The sequence below is a fragment of the Acinonyx jubatus genome, chromosome B2, assembly GCF_027475565.1.
Source record: "Acinonyx jubatus isolate Ajub_Pintada_27869175 chromosome B2, VMU_Ajub_asm_v1.0, whole genome shotgun sequence".
In the NCBI taxonomy this organism is placed as follows: Eukaryota; Metazoa; Chordata; class Mammalia; order Carnivora; family Felidae; genus Acinonyx; species Acinonyx jubatus.
This window is the reverse complement of record NC_069385.1, coordinates 128,775,098-128,799,240: the sequence shown is the minus strand read 5'-3', so window position 1 is coordinate 128,799,240 and position 24,143 is coordinate 128,775,098. Positions and strand designations below refer to the sequence as shown.

The following is a 24,143-nucleotide window of genomic DNA, read 5'->3' as shown; positions in this document are numbered from 1 at the left end:
CAGAGAAATTAACAAGTAGTACAAATCGGGGCTTCCTTTTTCCCCCTTTCCTCTTCCACCAAGAGTTGATTGTTAAAGATTTACTGGCACATCCTTGATCCTTTTATTTATGGATGAATTGAGCCCAGAGAGGGGAAGTGACTTACCTAGGATCATACTGTTAATTAGTGTCAGAATTTAGACTCCAAATCTTTTGCATCCTATTTCCGTCAATGGCTATCGAAAGCATAGCTCTGTCACCCAAGACCCAGCATCCTGCCCAAAAATAGAGCCATGAAGATGTTACCGCCATAACCACAGGGAGTAAGAGACAAATAGTTATCTTGAAAATAAGTTGTCAGGGGAAAGAGACTGCCTACTATTTAGACCCATCCTGGAACTTTCTCTAGGGGTGGAGGCTAAGTAATGAGCACCGTTCTTGTCATACGTATGTGGAATGCAACAGGGAGACTGGACACAGTCCCTTCTTTGTAACAATCTCACCAAGAAGAGGCTTGGTAGTCCTGGAAGAAAAAATGGCATGTTTGGTAGATTGGGGGTAAACAGCCTGACTATAAAAAAGAAGGGATTCAGATCTGTAGCCTGAAAATCCATCACCGAGTACGCGTTCTCAGATTTGCTCTACTGTCTCTTGTGATGACTGTGGTTCCAAAGCAGAAACAAATGAACATCAATGCTTGCACCTGTTTCCCTGGTGTGGCTTCCTGTCCTTGCCCAGCAGAACTCAAAAGTCCTGATTTAGGACTTTCACAGGATGGCAGAAGTAGAGAAAGCAGGGCCTGCTACAAGCCAGGGGAGCAAGCAAGGAGAGGGCAGATGGAAAAGATGGAAACCCTGCCTGGGCTGCACCTTCCAAGTGGGCCTCCAGAGCTGGTGCTCAGAAAGGCAGAGGGGTCCCCACTCCACAGAGGGGAGTGAGTCCAGAAGGAACAGGGAGGCCTTTGCTTCTCCCTGGCTGAACCACCTGGACTAGCAACTGGAGCAGGGAACGGGAGCAGCCATAGTGTATGGGATGAGGAAGAAAGGCAGAATCCTAACATTTCCAAGGCAGGAGAGAAAGGATCAGATGTCTCTCTGGTTTTCATTTCCTCCACACTCACTCTGAAATCCCTTACAGTTGCTCTGGTCAACCTGCCTTAATACTGGTGCCTTTCTCATCATTTTTCAGAGGCTCTTTGTCCATCCTGGCCTCCTCATCCGTGACATTTGCTACATCTGACTCTAAGAGAAACCTGCCTTCTGATCTCAGACACCGCAACCCCTACCCCATTATTTCATCCTTTTTAAGGCTGCAATCTCTTTAATCCATCACTGTACTCTTGGCCATGAGTAGAGTCAAGATCTCATCTGAAGAGTGATGTGATTCCTAGTGTCACTGACCAGGACAAGAGGTCACTTGTGATGGGCAAAGGAGAAGAAAACTCAGGCCCTGGGTGGGTGGCCTTCTTGTCCAGACTTCAGATACCATGTGTGTAAGGAGGGCAGAAGAAAATCAGTCAAGTGGAAATAGCCAGTCAAATCCTTGGAAGAGAGGAGCCCAGACAGGGACCCAAAGAAGCCATACCACCTTTGAAGACATGGTAGGGCCCTATTCCCTTTTGGAATGAAACCCATGAGTCCCTCAGAACAACCTGGCTGTGCTAGGTGAGAACCGAATACCTTGCAAATCCGTTATTTGTTGTATTCTCTTTTGGTCTCTGTTAGTACTTGGAAGACTCTTTTTTTTTTTCCAACAAATGTCTCATTTATTACTGAACGAACACACTGGTGCAGAAGCACAGTAGCAGACAAAAATAATTTTCCTGATAAAACATATCCATTGTTCAAGCGGTTGTGATGTTTACAGAGTAATAGGATAGGAACACGTGACCTTCATGCAGCATAAACTTGTGTGCCATCTTGTGTGCGATCCCTTATTGACCCAGCCTGGTCCTTCTCCAATGCTTCCTCTCAGAGTTGTACCCAATTTTATTACCAGTTTTCATCCAAATCCAGTGGGGAACAGGATGATTCTGCTTTTGTTTCTTGTCCAGGAATCGCTTGATCCTGAAAGTCTTGTGGGAAGACATGGCGAGGGACAGTCAACTGGACACAGAGAAAAGGAGAGATAAGGGAAAGTCTTTTTTAATAAGTTCCAGTGTATGGGGTGCGTGGGTGGCTTAGTCGGTTAAGCATCTGACTCTTGGTTCCGGCTCAGGTCATGACCTCACGGTTTGCAAGTTTGAGCCCCGTGTAAGGCTCTGTGCTGACAGTGCAGAGCCTGCCTGCGATCTCTCTCCAACTCTCTCTGCCTCTCTCAAAATAAATAAATAAACTTAAAAAAAAAATTCCACTGTATCACAGCAGTAGTAATAGAGAAAAGTTTTCTTTAGGGTGGAAATACTAAAGCAGTGGCAGCATACTAAATCATTGAGTTTCTGGGTTTTGAACTGACTTTATTTATTTATTTATTTGTTTGTTTGTTTGTTTATTTGTTTATTTATTTATTTTTATTGAGAGAGAGAGAGGGTGCAGAGAGAGAGAGAGGGTGAGAGAGAGAATACCACAAGGGGCAGATTTGGAGAAAAGCAGGACTCACCGGATGCAGGGCTTGAACTCACAAACCATGAGGTCATAACCTGAACTGGAGTCAGATGCTTAACCGACTGAGCCACCCAGGCATCCTGAAGTGACTTTTTATATCTGCCACCTCTTCTTCGCAATTCCTCTTCTGGACTTCCGAGCCTCTCCACAGCCCTGATCCTCCCCTCCACCTCCTCGGGCTGCACCATGAGGCTGTTTCTGGCCCCTTGCTCTGTGTCTGCCCACCCGGTCCTCAACAATGCCAGCCCTTGTCAAGACTTCAGTTGTCACCTTTGTGAGGATGATCCCAAACTGTGACTCTGGTCTTGACCTTTCTCCAGACAAATTTCCAGCATTCCTCTGGGCCACACTGCTTGGTGAGGCAGTTGCTGTCTTAAGTCAGCATTTCCAAAGCGGAATTTAATTCTTTCAGTCCAAGCTCAAAACTTTCAAAATGATCTTGGACAACTTGCTGACATCTAGTTATCAAAGCATATTGACCTCATGTGCACTGATCTCTTCATGCCGCCCTCTTCTGTCCCACATCCATGTCCCCACCTAATCCGGGCTCCCATTACTTCCTCCCCACACCATTGCAAACCCTCCTAACTGGTCTCCCCACTTCCATTCTCTATCCATTCCAAATCAACCTAGATCAACCTTGACAGATTTCCCTTCCCCGAGCACAGTCAAAAATTTGTACTCCTTGGCTCAAAGTGTCTCACTCTGCCTGATCTTCAAGGTCACCGATGGTGGGTGCACCGTCACCAAAATCTACCTCCATCTTTTCCTCAACACAAGCTCGTGCTTCCCTGCCTGTTTCAAAATGCATTTTATTTAAAAAATTTTTTTTAAATTTTTTTTATGTTTATTTATTTTTGACAGATAGAGGGAGAGAGAGACAGAGCATGAGTGGGGGAGGGGCAGAGAGAGAGACACACGGAATCTGAAGCAGGCTCCAGGCTCTGATCTGTTAGCACAGAGCCTGACGCGGGGCTCAAACTCACGGACCTCGAGATCATGACCTGAGCCGAAGTCGGACCCTCAACTGACTGAGTGACCCAGGTGCCCCTTTTAAAAAAATGTTTAATGTTTGTTTTTGAGAAAGAGAGAGAGAGAGAGAGAGAGAGAGAGAGAGTGAAAGTAGAGGAGGGTCAGAGAGAGAGGGAGACACAGAATCAAAGCAGGTTCCAGGCTTCAAGCTGTCAGCACAGAGCCCAATGCAGGGCTCAAACCCACAGACCGAGAGATCATGACCTGAGCTGAAGTCGAATGCTTAACAGACTGAGCCACCCAGGTGCCCAATGCATTTTTTTTTTAATTTTAATGTTTACTTATTTTTGAAAGAGAGAGCTTGAGCAGGGGAGGGGCAGAAAGAGAGGGAAACAGAGGATCTGAAGCAGGCTCCGAACTGACAGCAGACAGCTTGATGTGGGACTTGAATTCATAAACCATCAGATCACAACCTGGGCCGAAGTCGGATGCTCAACCAACTGAGCCACCCGGGCGCCCCTAGTCCAAAATGCATTTTAAATGCACTCGGACCTTTTCCTAATACCCTCTCCAGATGCCCCGCTTGCTCTCGTGCAGCCCTAGTGCTCTGTGGGCTCCCTTCCTGCCCTGTATCATCACAAGGCCCATGCTTGTTACCGTTCGTCAGCTCCTTCGTTTCCCCACCGTGAGGAACGCTGTCACCTCTCACAGGGCCCAGGCCAGAAACTGGAGGATTCCAGATGCCTTCCTCTATCTCACTCGGGTCCTTGCAAATCAGCCTCTGAGACAGCTCTCTCACATCTGTCCCCTCTGGTCATCCTCCCTTGCCCTGTGTGAGCTCAGGACATCCCCATCTGGGAGCTGGGGCAGGACCGTCCTTGTGGCACTGAGAAAGCCTGCCATCTCCACCCAGCTCGCTACCTGTGTGATTCCGGGGAGGTTGCTCGGCTTTTCTGAGCATTAGTTTTCTCACCTGCGAAGGGTTAAAAAAATAAAAAAAAATAATTTCCCACCTGGCCCCTGGCTGCAGTGACACAAGAATAAATCCAGTGCTCTCTATGCTACCAAGGAGCTCTATAAAAAAAAACACAAAACCCTGTCTGATCCCACCTATAACTTCCAATGCCAATAACTGGCAGAATAAAATTTTGTTGTTTTTTTTTTCTTTTGTGTTTGTTGTTTTTTTTTTTTATTTTTTTGGTTGTTTTATTTTTTATTTTGTTATTTTTTATTTTTTATTTTTTTGCTTAGCCTGTAAGACTGTGCACACCATGGCCTGGCTGTACCTCTTACTGCTCTGAGGAGCCCCCAAGATAAAAAAGCAAGCATGCTCCCTGCACGCAGCAAGTCCTTGCACACACTCAAGTCTTGCACGTGCTGTTGTCCAGGTCTCTGATCATCCTGAGCCACCTCCGCTTTACTCCTTGATGCTTTCCATGTCTACTAACTTCTCACGCTCTTTAAGACACAACTGGAGGTCACCTTCTCTGAGAAGCCTCCCTGGCCCCCCAGGAAATGTGGGGAGCGCTCCTCTGTATTCCAATCATCCCCATACTTAGTCCATGCTATTTTCCAACTGGCTCTCCTCCCTGCTGAACTTGAGGTCCCTGTCCTGTTGGACTTGATACCCTGGTACCCAGCTCTGGGCCTAGGATATATATACCGCTAATAATTTTGTATTGAACGACTGAAGGAATGAATGAATCCTATCCATGCCCCCCACTCCCACATACTATAAGCTCATCAAAGACCAATGTTGTATTTCTTCTAACATCTGCCAGTTGGTCCTATGCTAAAGAGATTCTTAATCAATACTTGGCTGTTTAAAGAACAGCCAAGGAAGACAGTGTGGCACAAACACAGTGGGCAAAGGGGACAATAAGATGAGCCAAGGGGGCCAGACAGGAATGGAGCTTTGAGGCCATGGGAAGAAAGAGTGTGGGCTTCGTGCAAGTGCAGTAGGAAGCTACCGGAGGGGCTGAAGTAGACGAACAACTTCAGGTTTATGATTTTAAGCAAAGCTGGGCTGTAAAGGCCACATGCTGTATGACTTCATTGTATGACATACTTATCACGCTCAGAACCCTCCCCAGGAAATATTCAGTTTTCTCATCTCTAAGGTTAGACCAACTCATGTCCAAGGTCACGTTTAGTTCCATGTTTTTTAAATTTCTTGTTAAATAAAAAATGACTGTTAAGCTAAAGGAATAGAACCCGGCATAGCAACCCCAGGGAAGGGATGCCTAGATTCTGTTTCAGCAGCATTATGATATGGTGGGAAGGACCCAGGAGATTTGGATTCTTCACTGGTTTGAGCATTTACCACTGGAGTGACCTAAGAAAAATCATCAAATCCTCCAGCTCTTTGTTTTTGTATCTCTAAAATACGGGAGCTCTAGAGGGTGGCTTCGATGGTCCCTCCCATAGAAAGTTTGAGTTCTAACCCACCCTCGCTTTCTGAAGGCAACCTAGACCCGTCTTGGAATAAAGTATGTATTCACCCACATTGTAGAGTCTAACAGTTTTAATAAAATTAATGCCATTGATTTTTTTCTGTTAAAAAGACTGAGATATGGGGAACCTGGGTGGCTCAGTCAGTTAAACGTCCGACATTTGATATCAGCTCAGGTCTTGAACTCAGGGTCATGAGTTCAAGTCCCGCTTTGTGTCCATGCTGGGTGCACAGTGTGCTTAAAAAAATAAAAAAAAATTAAAAAGACTGAGAGAAATACATGGAATATATTGCATATTAAAAAGAGTGTGGTAGCTCCATCTTCAAGAAAACACCAAATAGTAGATGATGCTGGTGCTGCAGGATGGCCCTGGAATGGGAGCTCGCAGAGGCATGACTGAGGACAAGGAGTGGATCCCTGTCACCAAGCTGGGCCACCTGATCAATGACATGAAGATGAAGTCCCTGGAAGAGATCTATCTCTTCTCCCTGCCCATCAAGGACTCCGAGGTCATTGACTTTTTTCTGGGGGCATTCCTCAAGGATGAGAGTTTTTCTGTTTTTGTTTTGGTTTTGGTTTATTTATTTTGAGAGAGACAGAGACAGAATGTGAGCGGGGTAGAGGCAGAGACAGAAAGTGACACAGAATTCGAAGCAGGATCCAGGCTCTGAGCTGTCAGCACAGAGCCCAATGCAGGGCTCAAACCCACGAACCGCAAGATCATGACCTGAGCCGATGTTGGATGCTTAACGGACTGAGCCACCCAGGTGCCCCTCAAGGATGAGTTCTTGAAGATTATGCTTGTGTAAAGCAGACCCCTGCTGGCCAGAAGATTAGGTTCAAGGCATTTGTTGCCATCAGAGATTATTGCAGACACGTCGGTTTGGGTGTTAAGTGCTCCAAGAAGGTAGTCACTGCCATCCATTGGACCATCATACTGAGCAAACTTTCCATTGTCCCTGTGAAGTGAGGCTACCAGGGGAACAAGGTTGTCGAGCCCCACACTGTCTCATGCAAGGTAGCCAGCGCCTGTGGCTCTGTGCTGGTGTGTTTCATCCTTGCCCATAGAGGCACTGGCATCCCTGCCCACAAAGGCACTGTCTCAGCCCCTGTGCCCAAGAAGCTACTGGTGATGGCCAGTATTAACGACTGCCACCCCTCACCCAGAGGCTGTACTGCCACTGTGGGCAATTTCAGCAAGGCCACTTTTTCTTTTTAAATTTATTTATTTATTTATTTTGAGAGAGACAGAGACAGTGCAAGTTGGGGAGGGGCATAGAGAGAGGGAGAGAGAGAATCCCAAGCAGGCTCTGTGCTACCAGCACAGAGCCCCATGTGGGGCTCGAGCTCATGAAACCGTGAGATCATGACCTGAGGCGAAACCAAGAGTTGGATGCTTAACCAACTGAGACACCCAGGCACCCCGATCCATGTCACTTTTGATGCCATTTCCAAGACCTACGGTTATGTCACCCCTGACTTCTGGAAAGAGACAGTGTTTGCCAAGTCTCCCTACTAGAAAATCACTGACCGTCTTTGGAAGACCCACACCAGAGTCTCCATACAGGGGATCCTGGCTCCAGCTGTGGCCACTACATAGTGTTACACAAGAAAACTAAAGTGAAGTAAAGCCTGTGAAAGAAATGAATGTGATAGATTTATAAACACTGACATGGAAGATGTCCCATGAGTGTTGCTGGTAGAAAACTGAGTTACAAAACAGTATGTAGTATAGTCCCCCCTCATCTACAGTTTCAGCTACCCGCGGTCAACCTCAGTCTGTAAGCAGATGATCGTCCTTCTGGCACATCAGCAGGTCAGTAGTAGCCTAACACTATATCACAGTGCCTCCATCAGTCACCTCACTTCATCTCATTACGTAGGCATTTTATCTTCTCATGTCATCACAAGAGGAAGCAGAGTGAGTACAGTATGGTCAGCTATGTTGAAAGATCACATTCACCTGACTTTTACTACAGTATATTCTTATAATGTTTTTATTTTATTATTGGCTATTATTGTTTATCTCTTGAAATTAGACTTCATCATAGGCATGTACATATAGGAAAAAACAGAGTATATATAGGGTTGGATACTCTCTGTGGTTTTAGGCGTCCACTGGGGTCCTTGGGATGGATCCCCCATCTATAAGGAAGGACAACTGCATATCTTTTTTTTTTTAATTTTTTTTAATGTTTATTTTTGAGACAGAGAGAGACAGAGCATGAACGGGGGAGGGGCAGAGAGAGAGGGAGACACAGAATTGGAAGCAGGCTCCAGGCTCTGAGCCATCAGCCCAGAGCCTGACGCGGGGCTCGAACTCACGGACCGTGAGATCGTGACCTGAGCTGAAGGGTGCTCAACCGACTGAGCCACCCAGGCGCCCCTATATATCATTTTTATAAGACAAGAGTGTGTGCACATATAAATACACAAATCTTTTCCTCTCTCAGTCTTTACTATCTTACTATGCACCACAGTCCGCCCAGTGGCTCCAGGCAAACACACAGAAATCAGTCACTCTTGGTTCCTTCCCTTCCTTCGCACCTTAGCTCTCTCTCTTCATAGGAGACAGGGGGAAAGCCCATGGATGTTGGGAAGTTTTATGGTCTTGGGAGAGAAGACAATGCACCAAAGAAGATTAGAGAATAATTTGGAATAGATGTTGTCGTTGGAGGAGAAAGAACCCTGCGGCCGCGGTGGTCAGAGAAGAGGCATGAAGGGGCTGAGTTGGGCTTGAGTGGGGAGTCAGGCTAGATGAGGGCAGGCCAGAGGAGCAGGCACGTGAGGGAAGTGGAGGGAGTGTGTGGCATGTCAGAGGAGAGGGGCCACTACTGAGCAGGCTGGGCAAAGGCACTTGTGTTCATCTTCTAGGGCTCCCACAACAGAGTTCCACAGATCGGAGGTGTTTAAACAACACAAGTTCATTTTCTCAGTTCTGGAGGCCGGAAGTCCAAGATCAAGGTGTTGGCAGGATTGATTCCTTCTGAGGCCTCTCTCCTTGGCCTGCAGATGCTGCCTTCTTCCTGGGTCCTCACACAGTCTTCCCTCCGCATGTGTCTGTGTCCTAAACTCCTCCTCCTCTTATAAGGACACCAGTCAGACTGGATTAGAGTCTATCCTACTGACCTCATTTTAACTTAATCACCTCTTTAAAGACCCTGTATCCAAATACAGTCACATTCCGAGGTGCTGGGGGATAGGACTTCAATGTATGGATTTTGAGGGAAACACAGTTCAGTTCGTCACACTGTCTATGCCTGAGGTATAGTAGGTGGTCAGGAAATTGTTGAAAGACTGAATAAATGAAGCGCATAAGATTGCTTTGTTTATGGGCACAGCAGGAAGTTTGTAGGACACTTAAAGTTGTAAAGATCATGGAGAGAAAGTCTAGATCCAAGCTCTAAGACACTCTTCAGCAAAGGGCCCCCATGATGTTGTTGTTGCAAGCACATTAGATGACAATGTTCTGCCCTGTGGTTTGGAGCAGAGGTGAGGCTGGGAGCAGAGAAATCAGGTGAAAAACCATTTCAGTCATTCCAGGTGTGTGGTGACAAGAGGTAGGGGCCACAGAATGAAAGCTGGAGGCAGGTGGATGTGCCCAGGGTAGTGGTGGGAGGGGGTGGTGTTCCAAGCACCTGCACCCAGCTGATGTGTATGTGAGAGCCATATTCTGCCTTCACCTTGAGAACAAGGAGTCCTCTAGAAACTGGAAAGGCAGTGGTTACCAAAGCTGTGTAAGATGATCTCATAGGTCCTGGGACACAAATGACTCCAAACAATTCCTTTTGATTTAGGGCCCTCTCAATTTGTCCCACCCTCAGCTGGGTCTACTCTGCCCTTGAATATGAGTAGACTGCACTAAGACAGATTCTTATTGGTTGGCAGAGATATTAAACTTATTCCCACCTTGTGTTGGATTTTGTGGTTCTCTCCCCTAAGCACACCACTTGTACCCACTAGGACGCCCTCTCCCTTCTTCCCTTCCTCTGAAAATTCTACCTGGCTTTCAAGGCCCAATTTATATATTGCCTTATCCACACACCTCTTGGTAGCATTACAGCTCATGTGGGTCTGTCCTTTGGCTGAGCCCTAATCACCTAAGGGCTCACTATAAGATGATATATAGTGATACTATAAGATGTATCATGACGTTAAATAAGGTACCATGCCCATGCTTAAGATATTTGGAACATTTTTATGCCATGCAAACTCCCCCATGAGACTCTAAGTTCCTTGAGGTCATGGATTTGGAGCTTCTTATGTATTTGTTACACTGTAAAACCTAGTGCATATTAGGTGCTCAACAAATTAATGCTGAAACACTAGCCAACACGCCAAGGTCCACATAAATGGAGTTAGCGGGCAAAAAAGGGCAGAGATAGAATATAAGCATATTCATTTCAATTCGTAGAAGTGGCCACTAAGCTTTAACCCCACCAGCTTGCCCAGTACTTCCTTAATGCGGCTCAAAAAAAGCCTTAGCTCCAAGGCAGAGGGGTTCTTAACTTCCAAAAGGAGCTTCACTCTCTCTGTCTCAAAAATAAATAAACATTAAAAAAAAAATTAAAAAAAAAGGGGGGGCGCCTGGGTGGCTCAGTCGGTTGAGCGTTTGACTTCAGCTCAGGTCACGATCTCGCGGTCCGTGGGTTCGAGCCCCGCATCGGGCTCTGGGCTGATGGCTCAGAGCCTGGAGCCTGCTTTGGATTCTGTGTCTCCCTCTCTCTCTGCCCCTCCCCCGTTCATATAAAAAAAACAACAACAAAAGGAGCTTCATGTGTAGGAACTCAAACTTGACTTAACCTCATATGCATAATGTTGATAAAAGGGTTGAGTGGACCAGACTCTTGGCAGTCTGCACCTGGAGGTGATTAACCAGTCCTGGGAAGCAGGTTGGACCAACACTTCTGATAAGGATCAGGCAGAGGGCCTGAGGGGAGCTGGCACCAGGGCGGCCTTTGGGGAGGAAGACTGTTGTTGGAATTCTCCTTAAGGGAAGAGACCAGGGGCGCTTGGGTGGCTCAGTCGGTTAAGCGTCTGGCTTCAGCTCAAGTCAGGATCTCGCGGTCTGTGAGTTTGAGCCCCGCGTCGGGCTCTGGGCTGATGGCTCAGAACCTGGAGCCTGCTTCTGATTCTGTGTCTCCCTCTCTCTCTGCCCCTCCCCTGTTCATGCTCTGTCTCTCTCTGTCTCAAAAATAAATAATGCGTTAAAAAAAAGGGGGGGGGAGAGACTAAAGGAGAATTGGCAGTTTTTTTGGAGAAAATGTAACAGCTGACCCTCAAATTTGCATAGAATTGCAGGAAGTAATGAATAACGAAAAGAATCTTGGGAAAGAAGAACTAATTGAAAGAAAAAAACAAGAAGAAGAACAAATTGAGAGGACTCACACTTCCTAATTTCAACATTTATCACAAAACTGCGGTAATCAAATGAGTGGAGTACTGGCATAAGGACAGACAAATCGAGCAACAGAATAAAATTGAGAGTCTAGAGATAAACTCATGTGTCTATGGTCAAATGATTTTCAACAAGGGTGCCAAGTCCATTCAATGGGAGAGAGAACAGACTTATCAATAACTGATGATGGCAAAACGGGATTCCTACATGCAAAAGAATGAAGTTGGGCTCTCATACATCGTACACAATAATAACTCAGATTGATCAGTGACCTAAATATAAGGGCTAAAACCCCGGGGCACCTGGGTGGCACAGTTGGTTGAGCATCTGACTCTTGGTTTTGGTTCAGGTCATGATCTCACGATTCATGGGATTAAGCCCTGCTATCAGCATGGAGCCTGCTTCGGATTCTCTCTCTCCCTCTCTCTCTCTCTCTCTCTCTCTCTCTCTCTGTCTCTTTCTGCCCCTCTCCTGCTTTTGCTCTCTCTCAAAACAAATAAATTTTAAAAAAATTAAAATTTTGTGCACCAAAGACATTATCAAGAAAGTGAAAAGAATCTATGGAATGGAAGAAAATATTTTCAGATCAAATATCTGATAATGGCTTACTATCTAGATTATATAAAGAATTCCTAGGGGTGCCTGGGTGGCTCAGTCCGTTGAGCATCTGACTTCAGCTCAGGTCATGATCTCATGGTTCATGGGTTCCAGCCTCACATGGGGCTCTGTGCTGACAGCTCAGAGCCTGGAGCCTGCTTTAGATTCTGTGTCTCCCTCTCTCTGCCCCTCCCCCAATTGTGCTCTGTCTCTCTCTCTCTCTCTCTCAAAAATAAATAATAAAAACTTAAAAAAAAAAAAAAGAACTCCTAACACTCAACAAGACAAACAACCAAATTTAAGAAATGGGCAAAAGACTTAAACAGACATTTCTCCAAAGAAGAAATACAAATGGCCATCAAGCATGTAAAAAGATATTCAACATCATTAATCATTAGGGAAATGTAAATCAAAAACACAGTAAAATACCGCCTTCTAACCATTAGGATGGTCATTATCAAAAACAAATAAATAGAAAGCAACAAGTGCTGCTGAAGATGTGGAGAAACTGGAACCCTGATGGTGATGTAAAATGGTTAAAATGGTGCTGCCACTGTGAAAAGCTGGTGTCTCCCCCCAAAAACTAAATGTAGAATTACCATATGACCCAGCAATTGCACTCATAGGTATATAGACAAAAGAACTGAAAACAAGTGTACAGATACTTGTCCACATTATTCACAATTGCCAAAAGGTAGAAACAACCCAAGCATCCATCAGCAGATGCATAGATAAACAAAACATTGTATTCAGTCCTAAAAAAGGAATAAAGTTCTGATATAACACAGACAAACCTTGAAAGCATTATGCTAAATGAAATAAACCCAACAAGGGGTGCCTGGGTGGCTCAGTCAGTTAAGCCTCTTTTGATTTCGGTTCAGGTCATGATCTCACGTTTGGTGAATTTGAGCCCCACACTGGGCTCTGTACAGGGGGTGTAGAACCTGGTTGGGATTCTCTCCTTCCCTCTCTCTCTGCCCCTCCCCCACTCATCTTGCTCTCTCTTTCTCTCCAAATAAATAAACTTAGAAACAAAGAAACCAAACACAAAAGGTCAAATATTGTATGATTTCATCTACATGAGGCATCTACAATAGGCAAATTGATAGACACAGAAAGTATAATTGCAGTTATCAGGGGCTGGAGAAATGGGGAGTTATTACTTAATGCTCACAGAGTTCCTGTTTGGGTGGTAGAAAAGTTTAGGAAATCGATAGTGGTGATGCTGGTACAACACCGTGTATGTAATTAATGTCACTGAATTGTACACTTTCAAGTGGCTAAGATGGCACATGGCAAATTCCGTGACTTCTATTTCAGCACAATTCAAAAAAATCTTATAAAATGAAATGAAACAAGAATTGGTAGAGACAAGGAGGAAAGAGAATGCAAGGTGGGTACAGTGCTCTCTGGAATGGGTTGTTATTGGGAGACTGGATGGTGGTGGGCAGCCTTTTATTCCAAAGATATTTTGTGTTAGGCACCAAATATATGCCTAGATAAAAAAAAAAAGAAAAAGAAAAAGAAAGAAAAGAAAAGAAAAGAAAAGCAAGAAAATCATTAGCAGGGAAGATTTGCTCCAGCAAATATGAGAGAAGCAACATTGACCTTAGAGTTATGAGACTAACCCACAGGCTCTCTGAGTCAACCCACGATGCCAAGATAATGACTCTAAGGTCACTGTCTATGCCCAAGTTTTACCATTCTGGTGGCACTTATTTCCTCTGCCATGTCGAAGCTCAAGTCTCATATAATATATGGGAATGTCACAAAAAAATGTCTCAGGTGACAGGTGCCAGAAAGCTTGTGTAGCTCAAAAACGTTTACTCTTCCAGCCTCTCTTCTGTAGAAAAAAAAAAAAAAAAAAAAAAGAGGGTGTGCCTGGGTGGCTCAGTCAATTGAGCATCAACAATCCTGAGATCCAGCCCCGTGTTGGGCTCTGTGCCAAGTATGGAGCCTACTTGATTCTCTCTCTCCTTCCCTCTGCCCCTCCCTTGCTCAATATAAACAAAGAAGAAAAAAAAAAAAAAGAGGCCAGTATGGCTTGCATAGTCCTTTCCATTTACTTTTTAAGACAAAATATGTCTGCTTCCTATTCTACAGCATTACAAACTCTGCTATCGTGAGAGAAAGCTTCACAGAGTCACACTCCTTCCGCGAAGGGATGTGACTTTAAATCCTCCCCCTGGCGTGTCCAGGAGTTACCAGCTGCACCAGGATAGTGCTGCCCGGCACCGTCCTTCACCTCCTGGGACGGGCTCTGAGCAGAGTGGTGTTGCAACCTGTCTCTAGAATGGCATGAGCATTGAGATATAGTACTTCGCAGTGCTTGGCACACAGTAGATACTCAAAATATGTTTGTGCGATACAGAGAATCCCAGGGCCCTCTGAGCTGGAGAAAGAAGCACGAGGAGGTGATTGTGAGGGGCAATAAAAGTGACATCCATGGAATACGAATGAAGTCTAAGTTCAACATTAAGACAGGGACATATTTATTTTTAAAAATTTTTGATGTTTATTTTTGAGAGAGACGGAGCGTGAGTGGGGGACGGGCAGAGAAAGAAGGAGACACAGAATCTGAAGCAGGCTCCAGGCTCCGAGCTGTCAGCACAGAGTCTGACAGGGGCTCGAACCCACGAACTGTGAGATCATGACCTGAGCCGAAGTTGGATGCTTAACCGACTGAGCCACCCAAGCACCCCTAAGACAGAGACATTTTTAAAAGAGAGCACACACGGTCCTTTATTTGCTTCAAGTGTCTTTGAATATCTCTGCCGTTTCATTTCAATGATCTTAAACCTTCCATTGGATCAGGAACTGATTTTCAGGAATAGCCACTGTTGAAATGAAGACTGAACTGACTGTAAATCGGGCATGTCATTAATTATTTAAACCTACTGAATGAAATAGACCACCTGAGGGGCACCTGGCTGGCTCAGTCCCAAGAGCATAAGACTCTTGATCTCAGGGTTGTGAGTTTGATCCTACATTGGGTATAGAGATTACTGAAGAAAATAAAAACTTTAGGGGTGCCTGGGTGGCTTAGTCAGTTAAGCGTCTGACTTCAGCTCAGGCCATGATCTCATGGTTCATGAGTTCAAGCCCTGTGTCAGGCTCTGTGCTGACAGCTCAGAGTCTGGAGCCTGCTTCAGATTCTGTGTCTCCCTCTCTCTCTCTGCCCCTCCCCTGCTCATGCTCTCTCTCTCAGCAATAAATAAACATTAAAAAAAAAAATTTTTAAGAAAATACTTTAAAAAAATAAGTGAAATAGACCTCAAAAGCACAAATAAAAGTGATGTAAAGAGACTTTTAAAAAAGATACTTCTGTATGAATGACATCTGGATAAATTTGATATGATGGCTAGTTTGCTTACTTTTATTTTCACTGCTTTCTTCTGATTTAACTTGTGCTATGCAGTTACACCCCACAGCTGGCCCTAAACACTAATTGCTAAGAGACAGCTCTTGCAGGGAGGTAGATTCAATTAGCATCACGTCTTTAATGACCCCACGTATTACATACATCACATGTATAATTACTTATTTTATGGCATCATGCTATCCCATAGATAAACAAAAACTTTGAGAAAATTTACTAGGTTTTTGGGGCATGTCCCCCAAAGGGTGTCATTTTCATTTGAACCAGTAACCAAGATGAAAATAACCCTACTGTCAAGGGTTAACCTGTGGAGGTACATTAAGTTCAGAAATTTCCCCATGTGAGGGGGAATTTTAACATAAAATGGCCAAAATGTCCATCACACCCACACGTACAAGGGAAGGCACAGCGTTGGAAGTGTACATTTGAATAATCCAGACATCTTGTATTCAGAGAACTCAGAGAAAAGCATGGGAGACTGCCCTATGAGTAAATCATTAAAACAAAGTCTGACTTGGGGCACCTGGGTGGCTCAGCCAGTTAAACATCTGACTTTAGCTCAGGTCATGATCTCATGATTCATGGGTTCGAGTCCAGCGTCAGGCTCTGTGTTGACCACTCGGAGCCTGGAGCCTGCTTTGGATTCTGTGTCTCCCTCTCTTTCTGCTCTCTCTCTCTCAAATAAATAAACATTAAAAAAAAAACAAAGTCTGACAAGGACACAAGGCAGACATGAGGAGGGGTTAGAGGCCAGCCACAGCCTTTATGTGGGGATTCAAAAATGAAACACGAATATCGAACAATGAACGGGCGTTTTCATGGCAGACAAAAGTCAGGATGACATTCCAGAAAGAATGAGCAGAGCAGCACGTGCCAGGGCATGAAAAGGGTGGTGGGTTTGGGAGAATTCCCTGTAAACCTGCGCTGCTGTACCTGGGGCAAAATCAGTGGGAGGTCAGAAGAACAATGGAAAACTTGAGGTAACGCCTGAGATTTCTCCTCACTAGGTAATAAAGGAAGCCTCTGCACAGGCAGTTCGTCTTCATCTTAAAATACAAAGGTAAGTTGGGGTTTTGGATTGTAAAATACGATTGAGATAGAATGAGCAGTCCTAGGAACAACTGAACCCCCAATCGCCAAGCTCAGCCGTGCTCCTCAGAGAACCAGTAGCATCAAAAGAAGACTGTCTCTTGCCATGCTCCCTCCATCTCTGGTTTTTAAAAACCTGTCCGTTTACCACAAGGAAGCCAGGCGAAAGAAGGACAATCAGACGTGGAGAGTATCGGGGCAGTTCCCAACGGGCTGCATGAGCCTGCGGTCACTGTGCTTCTGTCCTGGGTCAAGACTGAGAAGCTGCGGAAGGAGAGTTAGGGGTGTGGCAGGTAGGAGATGATGCACAAGGAACAGCAGTCCGGAGAACTGATAGTTTCTGGGTTTTTTTTAAGTTTATTTATTTCTTTTTGAGAGAGACAGAGACAGCATGAGCAGGGAAAGGGCAGAGAATCCCAAGCAGGCTGCACTGTCCGTACAGAGCCCGACGCAGGGCTCGAGCCCATGAAACCGTGAGATCATGACCTGAGCTGAAAACCAAGAGTCGAACAAAGGCTTAACCGACTGAGCCACCCAGGTGCCCCAGAACCAAAGGTTTCTACGCAGTAGAGTTCTGTTCTTTATTGCCTACTCGCCATTCTCTAAGAAAGGCAGCTGTTGCTGGTAATTCTCATTCCACAACCACCACTTCTGCTGTGGATGGATTTCCTCCCCTAATGTCTTCCACCATCCGAATGTTTCTGCTATTCACGCCCTCAGAATGGAGATTCCACACGAAGCTGTCTGGTGTTTATCATGGACCACAGGAGGTACTCTGCCTCTCATTCTGTTTCCTCCCCAACGTCCACTACTCCCTACCAGAAAAGATTAGAAATTCTCTCTGATCAAGACGTGACAAGGTTCATTTGCACATTTAACAAATTATGTTCTTTTTGTGTAACAAATATAACTATTTTTTTTAATGTTTATTTTTGAGAGAGAGAGCACAGGTGGGATGGGGCGGACACAGAGAGGGAGACACAGAATCTAAAGCAGGCTCCAGGCTCTGAACTGTCAGCACAGAGCCCGATTCGGGGCTTGAACCCACGGACTATGAGATCATGACCTGAGCCAAAGTCAGACACTCAACCGACTGAGCCACCCAGGTGCCCCAACAAATAATTTTAGTAAGTTATTGCAGCATCTAATTGAGGAAGGGGAGGAGGAAAGGAGATAATATATACAAACCCACCATTCTGTGGTGGGTGCTCTCAACATATTATCTCATTTAATCCTCTCAATGTTCCTGTGAAGGAAGCTTGTTCAACCCATTTTACAGATGTGAAAATAAACAAGAACTGCCCAGCCCAGTTCTTGAATACAGTGGTCTAGGCAAGTATCCAGCACAGAAGATGACTGATAAATGGTAGGCAAGTTCCACTGGATCCTTGTCCCTGATCAAGTTGATAAAGATTTACCTAGGTTTTCCTGCTTTTTCACCCCGAGCCAGTTATCATGTCCTATCTTGGCACTCAAAACATATATTGATGGAAAACAGAAAGTTCTTCACACTATATTTGGCTCTCTAAAGGAAAAGTCAAAGTCTTATATGCATTTAAAATACTACTTTTTGCCACAAGGGATTTAAAGTGATTTACCACAAAGATAGGTACAATAACATGACTAAATATAAATAAGAATAAAATAATAAGATTATAGATAACATAAATATAATAGTTAAAAGTTAATAACAGAAGAGTAAAAAAAAAGTATCATAAACTACAGGCTATAAGGAAATATATAGGTGCTATGATTAAGCCTTAATTTTTACTTTTTGTTTACTGCCAGCCAAACTGAAAATGAAAACATGGTCAGTTAATAGTTCTTTTTTTTTTTTTAATGTTTATTTATTTTTCAGGGAGAGAGAGAAAGACAGAGTGTGATTCGGGGAGGGGCAGAGAGAGACAGGGAGACAGAGAATCCGAAGCAGGCTCCAGGCTCCGAGCTGTCAGCACAGAGCTCGACGTGGGGCTCGAACCCACAAATTGCCAGATCATGACCTGAGTGGAAGTCAGACAGTTAACCAACTGAGCCACCAGGCACCCCAGTCAGTTGATAGTTCTAAGTGTTAGAGAGAAAAAGAAACTTCCTCAAGGGAAGCTTAGCTTTTCTAAAAATTTAGTTTTAAAATATATACCTCATACACAATTTCATATTAGCTTCTACCCTCCCTACCTAATGATAGAATAGACACTATTCCTATCATACATTGCCATAGCAAAAGCAAAGCATTACAGTAGAATTCTCCAGTCAAGGTTAGAGTCTCTAGAAAGGTCCTCAAGGTGGGATACAGATTCCATATCAGTTATCAATTGCTATGTAACAAATCACCCCAAAGCTTAAACCAACCACCACTTTATTTGTTCATTATTCTGAGAGTCAGCAAATTGGGCTGAGCTTAGCTGGGCAGTTCTTCTAACACTGCTCAAGCCTCACTACAGAAGTTCGGATTTAACTGGTCTTGGATGCGACTCTTTATTGGCAGCTCCTTAGGTGATTCTTACGTATTGTCAAGCTTAAGAACCACTGGCACAGTGCATAACCCTGAATCACAACTGAGAGAAGGCAATTATCCTCAGGTGAAGTTAAAAGGACTTTAAGAAATGCCAGACCCAGGGGTGCCTGAGTGGCTCAGTCGGTTAAGCATCCGACTTCCGCTCAGGTCATGATCTCACAGTTCATGAACTTGAGCCCTGCTTTGGGCTCTGTGCTGACAGCTCAGAGCCTGGAGTCTTCTTCGCATTCTGTGACTCCCTCTCTCTCTGTCCTTCCCCTAGTTGCACTACGTGTCTCTCTCAAAAAATAAATAATAAACATTAAAAAAACAAAAAAAAAAAGAAATGCCAGACTCAGATTATCCAAAACAATAGTGAAAAAGAACAAACTTGGAGAATTCATACTTCCTGACTTCAAAACTTACCATACAGTTACAGTAATCAAGACAATGTATAGCATAAGTATCAATATATAGAGAACAATGGATCAGAGCTGAGAGCCCAGAAATAAATCCTACTTTTATACTCAGTTGATTTTCAACAAGGGTTGAAAGAGCCCCAAGATCTTTCAAAGGGGAAAGAACATTCTTTTCAACAAATGGCACTGGGGCAACTGGATATCCACATGCAAAGGAATGATTCTGAATCCCTTCCTTCCATAATAGAGAAAAAGTAATGCAAAATGGATTGCAGACCTACATGTAAGGGCTAGAATGCTATAACTCTTAGAAAAAAAGCCCAGGATTGTATACCATGGCCAAGTAGGATTTATCCCCAGAATGCAATGTTGTTTTAACATCCAAAATCCAACTAATGTAACTCACTATACTGATAGAATAAAGGACAAAAAAACCACATGGTCCTCAACAACTGCAGAAAAATCATTGCTCAATATCCAATGATATCCATGATACAATCTCTCAACAAACTAGAAATAGGGGCACCTAGGTGTCTCAGTCGTTTAAGCGTCCAACTTCAGCTCAGGTCATGATCTCACAGTTCATAAACTTGAGCCCCATGTCGGGCTCTGTGCTGACAGCTCAGAGCCTGGAGCCTGCTTTGGATTCTGTGTCTTCCTCCCTCTCTGTGCCCCTCCCCAGCTTGCACTCTCTCTCTCTCTCTCTCTCTCTCTCTCAAAAAATACATAAAACACTAAAAAATTTTTTTTAAAAACTAGAAATAAAAGGAGGCTTCCTCAATTTGACACAGGCTATGTATGAAAACCTGACAGCTGACACTATACTTAATAGTGAAGACTGAACATATAATGGAATACAATTCAACCTTAAAAAGAAGGAACTTCTTTTTTTTTTAATGTTTAAAATTTTTATTTATTTTTGAGAGAGAGAGAGAGAGAGAGAGAGAGACAGAGCATGAGCAGGGGAGAGGAAGAGAGGGAGGGAGACACAGAATCCACAGAAGGCTCCAGGATCTGAGCTGTCAGCACAGAGCCCGACATGGGGTCAAACTCACGAACTGTGAGATCATGACCTTAACCAAAGTTGGACATTTAATCGACTGAGCCACCCAGGTGCTCTGGAACTTCTTCTTTTTTTTTTTTTTTTAAGTTTATTTATTTATTTTGAGAGAGAAAGAGAGAAAGAGAGCAGGGGAGGGGCAGAGAAAGAAGGAGAGAGAGAATCCCAAGCAGGCTCCACACTGCCAGTACAGAGCCCAATGTGGGGCTCAAACTCACAAACCATGAGATCATGACTTGAGCCTAAACCAAGAGTGGTAAGCTTGACTGGACTGAGCCACCCAGGTGCCCCAAAAAGAAGGAACTTCTGACACATACTACAACATGGATGAACCTTGAGGGCGTTATGCTAGGTGAAATAAACCAGTCACAAAAACATAAATACTGTATGATTCCACTGATAATGAAGTATCTAGAATAGTATAATCTGTAGAGGCAGAAAGTAGAATGGTGGTTGTCCAGGGCTGGAAAGATAGGGGGAAGGGGATTTTTTGTTTAGGGGGTACAGAGTTTCAGTTTGGGAAGACAAAAAGAGTTCTGGAGCTGGATGGTGGTGATGGTTGTATAACAATGTGAACGTACTCAATGCCACTGAATTGTACACTTAAAGATGGTTAAAATGATAAATCTTATGTTATGACTTTCATATTTCACCACAAGCTAAAAAATAAAAAGAAGCTGGGGCACCTGGGTAGCTCAGTCAGTTAGGCATCTGCCTTCGGCTCAGGTCATGATCTCATGGTTCATGGGTTCAAGTCCCTCGCCGGGCTCTGCACTAACAGTGCGGAGCCTGCTTCTGATCTTCTGTCTCCCTCTCTGTCCGCCCCTCCCCTGCTCTCTCTCTCAAAAATAAAATAAACATTAAAAAAAAGAAGTAGATAAAACAGTGAAAAAAAAAAAAAAACTAATGTTTCCCTCTAAGACTGGGAACAATATTTTCTCTCACCACTTTTATTCAACTTTGTCCCAGAGTCTCTAGCCAGTGAAATAATGCAAGAATAAACAAATAAAAGGTATATAGATTGGAAAGAGAAGAAGCATAACTGTCTTTATTCATAGACAGCATGATCCTGTATGTAGACAATTTTAAGGAGTTTCCAAAAACTTACTAGAATTAGTAAACCAGATCAGCAAGGCCACAGGATATATGAACCAATACACAAAATTAATTGTATTTCAATATACTAACAATAAACAATCTAAAAATAACATTAAAAAGTAATTCCAGGGGTGCCTGGTTGGCTCAATTGGTTAAGCATCTGACTTTGGCTCAAGTCATGATCTCATGGCTTGTGGGTTTGAACCATGTGTCGGGCTCTGTGCCAACAGCTCAGAGCCTGGAGCCTGCTTCAGATTCTGTGTCTCCCTCTCTCTCTGACCCTCCCCCACTTACACTCTGTCTGTCTCTCTCTCTCTCAAAAATAGACATTTAATTTTTTTTTAAAAAAAAAAGCAATTCCATTCACAATAGCATCAAAAAATAAAATACTTGGAAATAAATTTAACAAAAGAAGTGCAAGAACTCTGCACTAAAACCAGAAAACATTACCAGGTATTTATCTGAAGATCTGAATAAATGGAGAGACGTACCATGTACATAGACTAGAAGGCTCAATATAGTTAAGAGGGTAATCCTTCTGGGGCACCTGGGTAGCTCAGTCAGTTAAGCAACCGACCAGCTCAGCTCATGTCGTCGTGGCTGGTGACTTCAAACCCCACATTGGGCTCTCTGCTGTCAGCATGGGGCCTGCTTTGGATCCTCTCTCTCCCTCTCTTGCTGCCCCTCCCCAACTAGCATGCATGCTCTTTCTCTCTCGAAAATAAGTAGACACTTTAAAAAAAAAAAAGGGAAATCCTTCATAAATTGATCTAGAAATTACATGAAATCCCTATTAAAATCTCATTAGTTTTTTGGTAGAGTTTGACAACCTGACCCTAAAAGTTATATGAAATTCAAAGAACCTAGAAGAGCCAAACAATTTTGAAAAAGAAGAACAAAGTTGGAGGACTTATACTACCTGATTTAAAAACTTAACTATATAGCTATAATAATTAAGACAATCTTATATTGGCATAAGCATAGATATATGGGGCAATGGAACAGAATAGAATGTCCAGAGATAAGCCCTTACCTTTATGATCAGTTGATTTTCAACAAAGATATGGAGGCAAAAAATATGTGTGTGTGTGTGTGTGTGTGTCCTTACCTCACAGTATTCACAAAAATTCATTAATAGACTTAAATGTGTAGGAATTAAATAATTATGTTTACAGATGCTAAAATCTACCCCCCTAAAACCCCCTCCCCCCCCAAAAAAAACCCTGACTAAATAGCTCCTTGCTTTATTTTACTCAGGCAAATGACTGAGGCTAAAGATGGGCCAAATATCTTGAATGGAATTGTGTGTTATTTTGAACACCTTTATCAATATTTTTCACTTTGTGACCAGATTTGTCAAGCTGAGTCTCTTGGAAGGAAACCCCCATCACAGCATCCTGCTGGACATCTGCGTTGGAAACAAAGGCAATGGGATTTTTAAGTTGACCCTGAGGGTATTGAAAAATCCTAGATGGGTTCTAAACTCAGATTTTGTTTTATAGAAGAATAAATTTGTTTTCCATCAAGAGAATTTAATTAAGATTTAGGCCAGTAAATTCTCAAACTCAGCTGTAATCATTCTCTCCAATTTATTTTGAAGACATGGCCAAGAAGGGGAGACCTACCCAGGGCTGTTTGGTACCGGATTTCTTTGGCCCCTGAGGGTGGAGAGGGTTTACAAAGCCCTCAGTCAGAAGCTGTGGTTATGGGGATTTCACACAGGAGATGCCCAAGTGTGTGTTTCTCCTGACAGCCTGGAACATTGCTGATCCAGGACCGAGCCTGCTTAAGTGAAATGCCTCGGAGGCAAGCAATCCCTCAATTAATCTTCTCTGGCTTCAGTAGACCTGAGAAATGAAAGGGCACACCTCTCTCTCAAGGGAGAGCTGTGGGTTTGTCCATGTCTTCTGGATTCCTTCCAGCTTCTGGGTAGGTTTTCTTTCTTGCAAGTCTGGAATGGGTGTGGAAAGCAGCACTTCCGTTCATGTCCACCAGTGGTAGCATGCTCGTTCACCTACCAACACAAGCAGCAACTGGTAGGACCAACACCTTGCTTCTTTTGTTTAGAGATTTGGTACAAAGAAAAGCAAGCCCCTTCCTATGAGGCTAATAAAAGGGAATTTGTCTTTAAAACAAGGATATACACCCCAAACATGACTTCCACCTATCTCCCTACCTACCCACAAATACTCATGAAAGTTGAATTTAGGGGACACCTGGGTGGCTCAGTCGGTGAAGCATACGACTTAGGCTCAAGGCAAGATATGGTTCATGGGTTCGAGCCCCACATTGGTTCCACTCTGACTGCAGAGCTTGTTTGGGATTCTCTCTCTCCTTCTCTCTCTGCCCCTGTCCCACTCGTGCATGCACTCTCTCTCTCAAAATAAATAAATAAACTTTAAAAACATCAAATTTAAGAATAGCCTCTCATGTCTCTTAAGACATAAACTCCCCCCTTAACAAATTAACCTTAAAAACTCTATTCCAGTTAGTAGTGACCTTTCTTCATTTTGGAATATGTCACTCTCTCATCAGAGACATCAAATCTGTTTCTTCTCATGAATAATAACGTCACAATTAAGAATTATAACTTTTGGGGCA

The 24,143-nt window shown here is 43.8% G+C and overlaps 1 protein-coding gene across 1 annotated transcript; it reads right to left on the bottom strand.

Moving 5' to 3' along the window:
* Positions 1–1,435: 1,435 nt before the first annotated feature.
* LOC106971792 (60S ribosomal protein L39-like) lies at positions 1,436–23,573 on the bottom strand. The gene is made up of 2 exons (XM_053223138.1): positions 23,168–23,573; positions 1,436–2,085 (listed from the first exon to the last, which is right to left on the bottom strand). Exon 2 carries the CDS (start codon positions 2,067–2,069, stop codon positions 1,914–1,916), a length of 156 nt encoding a protein of 51 aa, XP_053079113.1. The 5' UTR covers positions 2,070–2,085; positions 23,168–23,573; the 3' UTR covers positions 1,436–1,913.
* Between the last annotated feature and the right edge of the window lie 570 nt (positions 23,574–24,143).

Coding starts and splice junctions, on each gene's coding strand:
- LOC106971792 (XM_053223138.1), bottom strand. CDS start 2,069: ATGTCTTCCCACAAGACTTTCAGGATCAAGCGATTCCTGGACAAGAAA.